Raw genomic sequence first — 14,673 nt, 5'->3', positions numbered from 1 at the left:
GATACCTCAGATTTGCCACCAAATATGTTACAAGAACTGAGCTGACCGTTCACACTTCCAAAATTCTTACTGTCCTATTAGGGGTGCAAAATCCTTGGTTATGCTGGAGAATTGCTCTTGTGGTATAAACCCTTCCACTTGAGTGAAAGTTGAATGCATCTGTTTCATAACTGAGATGAACCCAAGTTGTGCATTTTCTGTCAGTTTCCCACAGAAGATGCTGCTACAACTTGCGTTGCTGAGTGGCAGGGCCGTTCTGTGCCCTTAACCATGAGTAGTTGTTTGAAACAGGCAGTTTGTTTACAAGATGCTTCCTGAAGGGAAGCTAAATTTGTGCTTAGGAAGTTCTGTGATAAGATAAGCAATTTTTTGTCTTCTAAGTGGGGTTTATAATCTTTTTTAAATTGTGTTGTTTATTTAACTTTTAGGATATTGTGAGAAATATGTTTAGTTTGTTATTTATATTTTCAGCTGTGGGTTACATAAACATTCATTCTAGCAAAGGAAAACGTGCTCCTGTGAGTTTTAATCAGAGCTGGGTCTTGATTTTATGTGCCTCTTCTAAGGGAAAAAACCTGGAAATTGTGAAGAAGAGTGATTGAAGACTAAAATTAGAGGTGCTTTGTCAGCTTCTGTATTCAAGTTCTAGCTAAAACAGTGTTGTGAAAACAGGGAGCCATTGGCGAACTCCCCTGTATGTCCTGATTGTGTAAGCAGGTTGACATGTACTCCTGTACCCAAGTGATGGCTGCTTGCTTCGCCTGCCTTTGAGAGGCCTCAGGGCAGATGTAAGAACCTGCAAATGGGGTTAGGGCCAAGCTAACCTGTTGGACTTTAAACATCCTTTCTCGTATGTGATACAAACATGACTTCTGTTGTTTGGCTTAAATTGGAAAAATGTATAAACTTCTGTACTGAAGGTATGACTTGTATGTTGGAATTTATGTATACTGCTCTCAAACACGATTTAGTGAGTAATAACTTCTGTATTTTTAGGTTAGTGGATGACAGATGTGTGGTTCAGCCGGATGCAGGTGACCTTGCCAACCCTCCCAAGAAGTTCAGAGGTCAGTAAATGAGGATAATTGGTGGTTTTTTTTGTTTTGTTTTGTTTTTTTAATTAATGCACGCTCTGATTTTTTGGGCAAAGATGTACCGTACCAGAGAGGTGACTTCCCAGAAGTCTTGATGCTGCTGAAGTTTCAAGCTGGATTTGTGAAAGGCCAGTTTTGTGAAAGAAATGCCAAGTCAACAAAGGCGTCAGGGGCAGATGGAGAACATGGGGAAAGGGTCTAACCTGCTTGTGGTCAAAGAACTGATTATTCAGTCTGTCCAATGAGTGCAAATCCCTCACTTTGGGAGCAGCTCCTTGCTCCACCTCTGCTCTTACTGTAGATGGGAAATAACCTCACGAGGTTCATAACTACTGCAGCTGCTGATGTATTTATTTTTTTAGAAGATAACCCAACATTTTAAGGATTACCCCCAAATATTTTGTCAGCTTTTTATTTTTCCTTTGCTTTTAACTGGGCCTCATTTTTCTCTGCTTTTTTAGACCTGAGCTTGTAGATGCAGATAATTCATTCCACTTTTTTACTTGATGGAAAAAATAACAAAGCACTGACAACATGCAGTTTCTACTTCTTGAATGCCAAAAATACTCTTGTGGTATTAGAAGTTGTGTTTATATTTAGGGAAGGAAATACAACCTTTCAGGGTCTTGTCGGTTCTTAATTTAAGTGATAAGATCTAGCTGCACCAAAATACTAGCTTGATCCAGACCTCTGTTGGCTTAAGTAGACTTTGATTCACACCTGTCACAAGGACAGTTTTGATTTGCCTGGTTTACAGTAAGTGAAATAAATGTAATGTCCCAGACCATTGCTGATTGTGTCTATTTCAAAAAGTTGCACAGAGATGTTTAACCTTACTTCATTTCTAGTATTTACTGTACTGTAGATGCTTATGCTATTGTTGCAAAGATGTTGCATTTAAAATACTGAGATAGTGAAGCTTTTCTTTCACAGAATATTCAAGGTTTATTTTCAGATATTCAGGAAATGTCACCAGCTAGTTCTGGTTCCAGCTGTGAGATTCAGCACATCTGCAGATCTTGGAAACTGGAAACTGAAAAAATGAGAACATAGAAACCATTAGAAATAAATTTCAGTCACTCATACAAAATCATGGAATAACTTTACAGCAGAAATGGGGATGGCATCTAGTTCTCCAACGTGACTTTGAAGCTACCTAGCTGTGATCTCATCTTCTCATTGTATTTACTTCACAGCTTGAATCCTGCACAAGTTTCAGATGGGATTCTGTGGATAGTAGTTCTTTCACTTCACCACCTTGATTTATTCCAAAGCAGAACATATTCAGGTTTCTAGATGAGGCAGGAGTCACTGGAAAAGATTTGCGTGTGACAGTGCAGTTGCAGAATGTGTTGAAATGCTTACAATCGAAGAGACAAACAGAGGCTGAAAGGACAACCTTAAATTTTTCATTGTCTAACAGAGTGCTTGATTTTATAATGTCAGTAGAGTTCTCTTGTTGTAGTTCTGTTTCCTTGCTTGAAAGGACAAAGAAGGAAAAAGATGATAGCATTCTGTGTTGAGCTTTTCCAAAAAACATGATTTCAACATCAAGAAGGTCTGGGCGCTTTGATCCAGGGTGCAGGGTTTTTGAATTCACAGCACTAATGGCACGCCACTAATGGTGATAGTAGTACACATATGTGTATGTAGGTCAGATGTCAGAATGGGTTGAGGCACAGAAAGCCTATAGCTGGTTTCTGATGTTAGGGGAATGCAAAGACTGTTCTCCTGAGTTCCATCCCAGCTTCTTGCAGGAAAATGTTTTCTGTTAGTTATGAACAGTTTTGGCTCTGTTCCTGTGGCAACCTCTTTCTGTTGCTTTTGTAACGCATTCCCTTGTCTCTAGTTTCCCTTATTCTTTCTTCTCCCCAGCATCCAAGCTTTCATTTCTTCTAACTCAGCTTTCCACTTCTCAGGACCTTCCTCTTCCCTTTTGCTCCTTGCTCCAAATCGTGTTACTAGCTGCTTCTGTCCTCCCCCTCATCGCTGCCTCTTAACTCTCTTTGGCTCCAGCAGACTCTCTTTGAGTCACTTATCTTTTTCCACTACAGGACATGCCTACACTTGACAATTTTGAGCTATTGTTGGCATTGTGATAGCATGCAAGTCTGGATGAACTGCAATGCCATCAGGAGTAGCTAAAAGTACAAAAGTGAGTTTCATTGCCTTAGTAGATGCAACCCAACATGCTGTAACATCATGGGTATATTTTTAGAGGCCTCATCAAGCATTTAGTAGCATTTTCATGCATGACAAATGGTGGTCGTGAGAAGGGCTGCAGTAAACATAAAACCATAGTTGGTTGCCTTCTCCTTTGTTCTGTAGGTCAAATCCTAATGAACTTGAGTTTTGCTTAGAGCACCGTGGAAACTTGATGCCTAATTGGAATTTAGTGTCTGGTACCAAGAACTGCACCTCAAGACTTTTGCTCTACCCAAGGTTTCTGGGGATAGATGACACTCAACAGTGAGGATGACATATCTGCAACAGCCTAGATTAGATAGGAGCCCTGAGATGGCAGCATGTGATGGGTGTATACCGACCTCCCAAGAGTATGACCTAGAATAACCCAAGAGTACGACCAGTCAGTAATAGGACCAATGCTCTTTAACACCTTCATTACTGACATTGACGGTGGGATTGACTACACCCTCAGCAAGTTTGCAGATAAAACCAAGCTGTGTGGAGTAGTTGACATACTCAAGGGGTGGGATGCCATTCAGAGAGATGTAGAAGGGCTTGAGCAGTTGGCTCAGGTGAACCTCTTGAGGTTCAATAAATTCAAGTACAAGGCCTTGCATCTATGTTATGGCAACCCCGCTGTCAGTACAAGCTGGAGGAGGTAAGGATGAAGCACAGCTCTGCTGAAAAGGACTTGGGGATTTGGTGGATGGCAAGCTTGACATATGCTAGGAGTGTGCCCTTGTATTCCTGAAAGCAAACCATATCCTGAGAAGAATGGCCAGCAGGGCGAGGGAGGATCCTATCCCTCTACTGTGTGCTGGTGAGACCTCACATGGAGTACTGTGTCCAGGTGTGGAGTCCTCAGTACAGGAGGGACATGGACCTGTTGGAATGTGTGCAGAGGAGTGCCACAAAAATCATGCAGGGGATGGAACACGTTTCCTATGAGGACAGGCTTAGAGACCTGGGGCTGTTCAGCTTGGAAAACAGAAGGCCCTGAGGAGACCTGAGAGTGGCCTTTCAGTGTCTGGAGGGGGGGGATATAAGAAAGAAGCGGACAGATGCTTTAGCAGGGTGTGTTGTGATAGGACAAGGGGAAATGGTTTCAAACTAAAAGAGAGGAGATTTAGGTCGGATATAAGAAGTTTTTTACAATAAGGGTAGTGAGGCACTGGAACAGGTTTCCCAGAGAGGTGGTGGAAGCCCTATCTCTGGAGTCTTTCAAGGTCAGGCTGGATCAGGGACTGAACAACCTAATCGAGCTGTAGATGTCCCTGTTCATTGCTGAGGAGTTGGACTACATGACCTTTAAGGGTCCTTTCCAACTCAAAAGACTCTGATTCTATGATTCTGTGATTCTGTGTCGGAGCTGTATCTTAATGATGACCTATGAAGCATGGCCAGATCAACATTTTTCTGAGAACTTTGAGCAGCGTGGCACTTAGCTGTTTGTATTATGAGGGAAACCAAAAGTGCAGCTCTGCCACAGTTTGTTAAATTTCTTAGTTCTGCTCAAAAGCACTGAGGCAAAAGAGCTGCTAAAAGTCATCCATATAACCAAGGCATGTAAGAAAAGTACATGTTTTTCTCCCCCAAAATCTCCCAGGAAGTGGATTCAATTAAAATCTCAAAATCTGTGAAACAAACAAGAAATGCCTCAAGTAGGTTCTTGACATGAAAAGATAATTTAGCCATGAATGATTAGTTGAATGATTAGACATACGCAACTAAAAATAGTGCCTAACAGCAGGAAGAGTAGGGCCTCTTTAGTAACAGAAACTGCTGTCTGCATGGTTTACACTGTTTTTATCGCTCACAGCTGAAACTGGCGTTGATGTGAGGTTAGGGCATGACCTGCAAGTCAAAGAATTCTGAGAAAGGCATGTTTCTAACAAGATATTTAGATTCCAGGGTCTGACTTTGAAAATGGACATTGGAGGACTATGTTTGCTTTTTTTTTTGGCAATATTTTAACAATTCAGCCTCCTTTCCCTGCTCTCTAACTAACTGCTTGTACCCTTCCTACAGAGTTCACTCAGAGATCAAATGTAGGTACTGAGCTGTTGGCTTGAACTGAAAACCAGAGTAAAGAACTGTCTCAAAATAGCAGTTTCATTTCTGTTATGTGTTTACTTTCCTTTTTTTTTTTTTTTTTTTTTGAGTGGGTGGTAGCTATTCTAGTTGTTTTAGAACATAGAACATCCTACCAAACAGTATTGTTAAACTAAGGAAAGCTGTGGTTCCTTTTCATTTTGTGTCCATATAAAGAAGCTGTGCTTCAGATTTCCCCTTCAGTCATGCTGTAGTGAGCCTGGAGGTGCTCTTTGTTCATCAGTGTGCACATCCAGATTTGCATCGCTGTAAAAGAGGGCAGAATTGATCCCACACGTGTTTCCTGATGTCTGCTGAAAAAAAGAAACATTTACTGTTTTGTGGTTAAATTGAAGGGACTGATGAAACCAGCTGCTTCTTGTCCTAATACTGAAATGTCCGGAGTGAAATTAATGAGCTAAAGGCATAAGTTAATTTCTCTAGTTCTCCAAATCACTGAGGTCTTCCATGATGCATAAAAGCAGAATTTCTGGCACTTAAATTAAAAGGAAAAAAAAAGGGAGGGGGGGGAGGAAAAAAAAAACAATGACAAATATTATTCTAAGACATCTTTACACAATATCAATAAATATTTAAGAGATGTGATAAGAGTTATTTTCCTTTGCAGACTTCCTGAGTGTAGCTGCTTTTTGGTCAGAGGGTGTGCTTGTATGTGTTATGTGTTTGTTCTACCCACTATTGCCTTATTCAAAAGGGTAATACAGAGAGAGACTGTGTGCATTTTTTGCAGGCTCAGACACGTGGGCACATGGAGATGCCAGAGGAGATGGTCTGTCTGTTTTGTGAGTGGGTTACTGGACTGACCTCCAGGAGGGCAGAGCTTTGGATCTACTGTGTGCACTGGAAGGTTGCTTCGTAATCTTTTATATCTCAGTTTTTCTTTTGTTCATGTTCATTTAAACTATAGCTTTTCTTCAGGGCAGGAATTGTTGTGTTTTTTGGCTTTTTTTTCCTGTTGTCTAGGACCACAAAGCTTGGATACAGCGTTCTGTTATTACTCTCATAAAAGCAACTATGAAAGATGAGGAAAAAATTAAACCAGATGAACTGGTTTTAACCTGTTCATACCTGGAATCTTAAAAAGAAGGAAAAAAAAAGGCAAAAGCTTGTATTGGAACAAAGGATATCAGTTTTTTTTTGGTTTCTGAATTGAGGAGAATGTAATTCCTATAATACAGATTGTAACAAAGTTATTGGACATTCAAGTTTAAGCACTAGACTGGCACTCAGGAGAGCTAGGTTGTGCAGCATGGCTGCAGATTTAGCCGTGTGGCTGAGGCTGCGTAGCACCTGTTTTATGTTTGCATTCCTTTAGGCAGTATCATTGGGAAAAACCCACCTGCCTTTGGGAGGCGTGTAGCTGCCATAATGATGGTATTCTCACGTACATCTTGCGTTTCTGTGCAGTGCAGTGGGGTAGCACTGGGCTGTGAGACTCTCCTTGAAGATGGGAAGCTGCTGTTTGTTTACTAAAGTTGCAGGATGTGTGGGGAGTAACAGCAATGAAGACTGGCCCTATAAAAAGCAGGTATTGTTACTTGGGACAAGTATGCGTTTTAAGTGTTCTGAGAAGACACATGAATTATAGATTAACAGAAAATAATAGGTAACTTTTTGTCCTGTGAGCTGAAATTCCCATATTCCAACTAAAATCTCTTTCAAAATACAGTATGATTTAACAATATGGATTTTTTTTTTTTGTAATTTTTTTCTTTGTATCCGATCATAGTATTGTAAAAGTTACCCAGAGAGTTACAAAATACTCTGGGCTGTATAGTATAGCTCTCATTGTAAATGTTCCCCCCGGAAATGAAAGTAAACATCTCTGCAAAGTGGCAGGGTTTGCGTTGGTAATGTACTGAAACACTTTCTCTTAGGAAAAGCGAGCAGCTCAGGGCTGTGATTAGGGAGCAGATCAGTCAGGGCTGTGGGTAAGTGCCAAGAAAAGTTTGACTGCTGATGGCCCTTCTTTGGACAGGTCTTCCTCCTACAAATATTGGAGGAAGACCCAGTATTAACACGAAGGGATAAGGCAGTGCAATTGAAGTTGTGTTGTTACAATGTGCAATAGCTGATATTTTGGCCAGTATTTGAGAGACCAAATGGCAAGTTTGAAGAACTGAAAACGTTGCAGCTTAGTTTGTGGCTTGAGAGCCAGTGCTATAACAAACAGCTTTGGGGTATGCAGGTGCACAGTCTTACTAATCGTTTTGGCACCATTAGTGTTAGATAGCAATGCTTAACTGGGACTGATTATACCTGAGAATGCTGCCTGTTCTATTTTGTTAAGTAAGGGGGGTTCATTCTTTGTACTTAGGAAGGACTTGGCCAGTCTTTACAGAAGATTTCCTTCTCATCTGTTTCAAGATGTGTTGTTACTGTTTTGATAACTCCTCACAAAGAGTGATGGGGTGGATATTTTCAGCTGAGTCTCGCTTTGTTCCTTTCTGCATGAAAGAGAAATTCTATTGAATAGACAGTTTGGAAATGAGAACACGATCTGCCTTTGTATCTTGCATCTTCTATAGAGAAGTTATGAGTTTGACACTTGAATTTCCATTCATAAGTATGGAAAAGATTTAGGAAACTTTTCTTGACATGCGATGTGTGAGGCTTCCCACCTGCTGTTGTGGATGGAAAGGCTGGAACTCACCCTAGGCTGTTAGCAACTGCAGATGTAAACTCAGTCTTGGAATGAGATGGTGAGTAAACAGCACTGTCAAACAGGAGCTGTCTTCTGCTGACCTGACTTAGTGATTAAAAATCCAGGCTGTGACTTCTGGTTAGCATTCCATAGCTTTCTCTGCTGATGTTTTTGTCACAGTAGTGAGGGAATGACTAAGTTCCGCTGTATTTAAAAATTACCTGCAAGATTGGTATATTCAGCAGGGTCACTTACACATTCATCTGGTGTTTCCCCTGGCCCTAGCTGGTGGGTTAGTCCTCAGAGAGTGCTTGACATTCTGTGACAGTTAAATGTGGAGGACTGATAATTTAGCATCTTTGACATCTGTAAATCACAATTTGTGTCAGGGAAGAGTTTCATATTATAATGCGCGTCCAAACCTGTATGTTCTTGTTAATCTCATCGTGAGATCCTGATTGCTAATTAATAGTTTCCCCTCCCTTCCTCTGGAATGTGAAATGAAAATTAACAATATTTGCTAAGGATAATGTCTTTCAAGTCTAACTTTTAGAGCAGAAGCTGGCCAGGACTGTGCAAGGTTATATATCTTTTATCACTTTAAAAGAAGTCAGATTTGGATGCATAATTTCAGTTGGAGCTTCTCAAGCCTCAATTTTCAGTCTATAGGGCTGTCATGGACACCAAAATCCTGGTAGTCTCAAGTTAGCAAATTTCATGAAATGCAGCTTGTTGCCAATTAAGAATTGAACGGACACTTTAAGAAGCACCCCTTGTCTCTCTTTTTGCCCAGTCCCTTGGATGGCAGAGTATCTGGGGACACTGATTACTTCTGTCCATGCTGCCTCAGCCCCAGCTCTCTTCTCATGAAGTCAGATGGAGCTGGAGGGCCTGTAAGCGGAGGCCATGCCTGGGAGGAGAGGTGGGCCCACCATGGCAACAGCCAGGCCAGGATCAAGGGCCTATGCCAGCATCCACGGATTCCCTGTGCCACTTCCATCTGTCTGTCTTTTTTAAAAAATTATATACATTCTATTTTGTTTGGTAGTGTGATGGTGAGCATTGTTAAAGACAGTAGGCTGTGTTGGGACCTCACTGACCCAAAAGCTGTGGGACTGTGTTATTGTTTGTGACAATATGCTCTTATTATTGCATTGTACTGGCTGCTAGTATGGGAATGTATTCTTCAGCCATCTTACTTATTTTGTCATTGAATGTGAGAATTGTGACAGGAAATGAAGCAAAAGTAATCAAAGTGCCTGCAGTGAGCATAGAGCAGCGTGGTGGAGGCCCACATGACAGAGGCATCCAGGGAGCAGGCAGGCAGGTAGAAGAGGGTCTGCAGGCCTATGCTTTGCACTGGCAGTGAAAACATCTGCTCTCACATGCGATAGCAGAGCTGCAACAAGGTTGTTTCTTGAAGAGCAGACAAAGCCTTGTAAGGGACACTGCTGCTGTGAGGCAGCCAGGAGCTGCCGACGCTCAGCTGTGGTCAGCTGCTTGCTGGGGAGGCGAAGGTGGAGTTCACTTTCTGTGACACAGTTTTTGCTGCTAGTTTCTTTAAAATCAATCTTATGAAGGCACATGCAGAAGTGAATGCTGTGTTAGCCTCTGTGATAGCTTGCGGCTGGATGTCAGTGTAATCCATTGTGCTAGCTATGCCAGAAGGAGCAGGGTAGCAAGATATATGACGTACAGGAAGCAAGACAGCTTTTTCAAGGTTTGCAAAGCCACATGCCTTCAGACAATCCATCTGTAAAGTTGTGCTGTAGCAAGGAGTACTAACAAAGCCAGAGGGAGTCCAGCACACGGCAAGATCCCAGCCACAGAGGAGTTGCAGAGAGGTTTCTCATAATGGGAGTGGTTGAGTCAGATATTCTGCCACCCTGCTCATGGCAACATTACCATCAAGCTGTTCTCAGACTGTGCTTGAACATTGTCACATTCAGGCCATTTCTGTAAACGAAAATCGTCCAAGGCATACTTACAAATGAAGGAAATGTCTTTCAGTATTACTTGTGAGTATTTCTTTCATTCTTCTACAGACTGCCTTTTCAAGGTGTGTCCTATGAACCGGTATTCAGCCCAGAAGCAGTACTGGAAAGCCAAACAAGCCAAACAAGGAAACCATACAGAAGCAGCACTGCTGAAGAAACTTCAAGTAAGAGACAACTGTATTTGCAATCTTATCTCAATCTGCAGGCTATAGTGTAAGAGTAGAATGAAAATGTACAATAACAAATCCCCTGTGAACCATCATGATGGGTATTATGCCACTGTAGCAACCTTAGAATCATAGAATTATAGAATGGTTTGGATTGGAAAGGACCTTTAAGATCATCTAGTTCCAACCTCCCTGCTATAGGCAGGGGCATATCCCCACTAGACTAGATTGCACCAAACTCTATCCAGCTTGGCCTTGAACACCTCCAGGGAGGGAGCATCCACAACCTCTCTGGGCAATTTGACCTAACCTTGTATGCTAATTTATTAGCTCTCCCATTTCCTGTCTGGCTTTTATTGCCCTTGACCCGTTTTTCATCATGTATTAGGTTGTAATTCAATGGAGCTGGGGGCTGTGCCTTTCTGCTGTCAAACTTCTGAAAGCAATACTTGCTTATAAAGTGCAAATACAAAGTTAATAGAATCAAGAGTGAACCTTGATTTAAATTGTATGATTATTTTGGAACTCCTTTCCAGGAGCTATGTAGAGAGATGGACAAATAGGTGCTTTGCATGCTTTAATCTGGAAATTCCTTAGAGTTGCAATTTGGGCAGATTGAATGTCCCTGAGAAAGAGCTGGCCTGATGTTACAATTGGATACATAAGACTAAGTGAAACGAAGTGCTGTTAAACATGGTGACTACAGTTTAATGTCCAGTAGAGAGGCTGTCAGTGCTTCCAGTTAAAAACAGCACTGAGAACACAAGATACGTGGCTAGAGCTTGCTATGCTGCAATTAGAGCAAGAAGCTGGAATTTGTCCTGTGACTGTGTTTGACCCGTAGTCTTGCAGTATGTGACCAAGCAGTGTTGTTTTATTATACATAAAGTCAGTATATTTGTATGTAATTAAGAGATGGGCAAAAAGAATGGTGACCAGAAGTAGGTAGTCACAGGCCCTTCTTTTTCTTCCTCTGTGATGAAATAAAGCACATGGAGTTATCTTCCTTGTTTGAAGAATTTTAATAGCATGCCAGGCTGTGTTAGCATTAATTTCATATGTGATCCGTAAATTGTGAATGAGTGTCTATTTTAGGTAATAAAAGTCTGAATTATTTCAGTTGATTATTGTTCAGAAAATCATACTGCAGGAAGAGATGGATGCTAATTTTTTCAGTGTAGAAATGGAAGCAATTTTAATGTGATACCATTTCTTTTTTGCACTATCTGATCTGCATGCTGAATCCAGATACTAAATTCAAGAATTTAAAGAAATAATCATTCTTTTGCAGCACGCAGCAGAACTGGAACAAAAGCAGAATGAAAGCGAGAACAGAAAGCTGTTGGGCGAAATTGTAAAATACAGCAATGTCATACAGGTAAACCTATTAAAATCATCCACCTTCTCTCACAGCTGAAAGAGTTGTTTCATTTCAAGGTTATGGTGAAAATGAAACTAAGCGCTGTAATCTGGGTTGTCCGTGGCCAGGTAAACAGAATTTGGTAAAGTTTACAACAATGTGCTTTTCTGTCTCATTTAAAGACTACCAGAAGTATTTGTACCAGAAGTATTTGTATATTTGTATTTAAATGTACTGTTATATACATTTTTATAGGTAATTTTTTGTTATTGCAGTCTGGAATCTGAATGTCAATACATATGTTATATGTTCAAGATTCATTTCAAAATCATACCTTGGAGGTGCTTTGCAGTTCTGTTTAAAGTCACTGAAATCATTTGTACTTTATGACATACACCTTCTGTCTCATTAATGTCCTTAAGTGCAGTACAACTTCCCTGTAATGGATGAAGTTCCTGAAGATAACGCTATTATTGACCCTTGCCCTGTCTGTATAATATGTGCTGTAAAAAGGATGATGGATATAATTATCTCAATCTGATATATAGGATTTGTTTTCCTAGCCCTCAGTATACTTACTTTGGTAACTCTCTTAGAGTTTTATTTTGCCTTTGCTTACGTATGTTATGAAAAATCACTGTAGTGTGAAATCCAGTGCCTGCTCTTTGACTGAGGGAGAAAATGCAAGATCTATACTAATTTTGAAACTTGTTATTTGTTTACAGCTACTGCACATAAAAAGTAACAAGTACCTCACAGTTAATAAGAGATTACCAGCTCTGCTAGAGAAGAATGCTATGCGAGTGTCTTTGGATGCTGCAGGGAATGAGGGATCATGGTTTTATATACAACCATTCTGGAAACTAAGGAGCGAAGGTGACAATGTACGTGGAAATACTGAATGTGTAAGAGGGAGAAAGCAGAACATTCCCAAGAGATACATGATTTCTTTGCAACTGGCATAAAGTGTTCAGAAAAATAAAAAATTAAAACAGTGCTTTCAACTGTTAGCATCAAATTATATGGTTAGGAATCTGAAATGTTGCCTCATTCATCCGAGCCTCTGCTTAGCTGCACTGGGACGTTTTCCATAGACAATCTATTATATGCTGGTTTACGTTAGAAGAAAAGTGTTTTTATTTGTTTATTATTTATTTATTTTTAAGAGCCTTTAGAGTCTATTTAAACTCAAATTCTTGACAGAATTCTGTGAAAAAGCCAGCAGGGGGTGTCTCTTGAAAATACACATGTGACTTGAAATGTATATCCCCTCTCAACACAAGAGTGGCTTCTGTGACTGATATTGGGTTTGACGGTCTGGTGGGTATTTTCTGGGTAAATATTAGTGGGATACTGCGTATTGGTAAGAGGAAGAATACATAGGAGAGTTCTTTGCTGCTGGCCTGAGATCCGTACCTTGAGGCCAGAACTCTGTTCTTCATTCAGTCAGCTGTGGCCTGACTAAGTGTCCACTGTGGAAAATTCAGATCCACCTCTGAGAAGGCTGCGTAATAGACTTGTATGGTTCTATTTTATGGACCTGGCTGGAAATGTTTGCCCACTCTCCCTTGTGAAAGAGCTTCTACAGGCTTTTTGCACAGACAGGAGTGCTGCTTTTCTCATGTATTTTAGCTCATTAACTTTGTAGTTATCAGGCTCTTGGGATGCTATCCAGGATGAGGGTGGTTGCTTGCAGTTCTTTTAGGCAGTATATTATGGGGAGGGGAAGGATTGTGTCCGCAGGTCATGATCAGAAGCCACTAAAGTCATAGTCTTTCTATGTTATATATTCAAGAGAAAAGGAGCAGGCATTGGTAATCCTGCGGGGCATCTCTCCATGGTTTTTCAGCTGGGCAAAAAAAGTGTTGTGGATCAAACCTTAAGCTGATATTCCTTTCCTTCTTAAAGAAGAAAAAAGTAACTTATTGTTTTAAGGTTTTTGGCTTAATTTCTTAGAATAACATTAATTCATCATCTTCTTAATTTCTCGTGTCTGGGAAGTAAATGTGAATTGCTTTCCATAGTGAAGACCCAGCGTTCCTATAGCGTGATCTGCAAAGCGATTGTGAGCCCTTACACATACAACAGAATTCTCTTAAGCCTTAAAAGTCACCCTGATTGTTGTAGAGTTTTTGATTTGTACTGACACAGTTGTGGGCACATGAGAAATGTGAGGATTTGAAGCAATTCTGCTTTTCTGGGAACTGAGTCTATCGCTACAGTGATCACTGTGGCAGCACATTCCACTGATGGATCTCTGCAGATCTCCTTCCTGCTGTTTCCTGTGGGTATTTGTCAAAGTCTGTACTAAAAACGTGGTGTGGGAAATTGTCAGGTTTTCTCATACATTAATGGTCTTTTTTGGACCTGCCTGCTGCTTGTTTTCTGTCACTAGGAATTGTTCTCTTTCTGAGCTGTGAGCTCTCCATTATATTTTACAGAAGGAAGTCCCAAAACCCACGTTTTTCCTCCTTCTTCTAGGCATAATTAGATGTTGATAGTTTTCTTTGCAAAATTCCAGCGCTAAACACCAGTCCTTTGGTAGCTTTCTCAAAAATAGTCTGGAATGTTTCTACCTTTTCAACAGACACAGAAACCAAGCGGCTGCTGTTAAGAGGGGCAGGAATAGCAAGTGATGTGGGAAATCCCTTATTTGCTTGTCATGGAGTGAGAGAGGCTTCACCCTTCCAACAGCTCCTTCCCTCTCAGGTGCTCACAGAGCAGCTGATACCGCATAAGCTGGGGGCACGTTATCCCCCCACTAGGTTATCTTTTAATATATGTAGATAATTTGTTTTATGACTTTCTTCTTCTGACCTCTCAGTGCATGAAGTTAGGTTGATGGTATCAGGTCCTTACTCTGTTTAGAAACTTCTGTATTTGTTTCTTTTGCATTGTTGTTTTTTTTCTTTTTCTTGTTTCCTTTTTCCTCCTGCTTTCAGTTTCTGTGCTATATAAAAAGGAAATTCCCTAAGAAAACATACTACAGAAGGTCTTTACAGAATCTGTCTCTAAAATAGTATAAGCGTATGTAGACTTTCTGCTTGAGTGACTGCTACTGTGTGAGATAGCACAGGCAAAGGAGCTCCAAATATACCCTAAAAGAAAAGAA

General features: G+C 40.7%; 1 protein-coding gene across 6 annotated transcripts in view; it reads left to right on the top strand.

Moving 5' to 3' along the window:
- The window catches only part of ITPR2 (inositol 1,4,5-trisphosphate receptor type 2), a 264,932-nt gene that overhangs the window by 27,259 nt on the left and 223,000 nt on the right, over positions 1–14,673 (top strand). For 5 of the 6 annotated variants that reach the window (XM_015291441.4, XM_015291434.4, XM_046904324.1 and 2 more), the window contains exons 2-5: positions 997–1,067; positions 10,083–10,198; positions 11,493–11,579; positions 12,287–12,445. In XM_015291441.4, coding sequence (XP_015146927.1) covers positions 997–1,067; positions 10,083–10,198; positions 11,493–11,579; positions 12,287–12,445 — 433 coding nt within the window. The remainder of the gene's footprint in view (positions 1–996; positions 1,068–10,082; positions 10,199–11,492; positions 11,580–12,286; positions 12,446–14,673) is intronic. The other variant, XM_046904326.1, reaches the window with a different exon arrangement.

This window comes from Gallus gallus, chromosome 1 (genome assembly GCF_016699485.2).
Source record: "Gallus gallus isolate bGalGal1 chromosome 1, bGalGal1.mat.broiler.GRCg7b, whole genome shotgun sequence".
Taxonomy (NCBI): Eukaryota; Metazoa; Chordata; class Aves; order Galliformes; family Phasianidae; genus Gallus; species Gallus gallus.
Note: the sequence above shows the minus strand (reverse complement) of the source record. Positions and strands in the feature narration are given on the sequence as shown.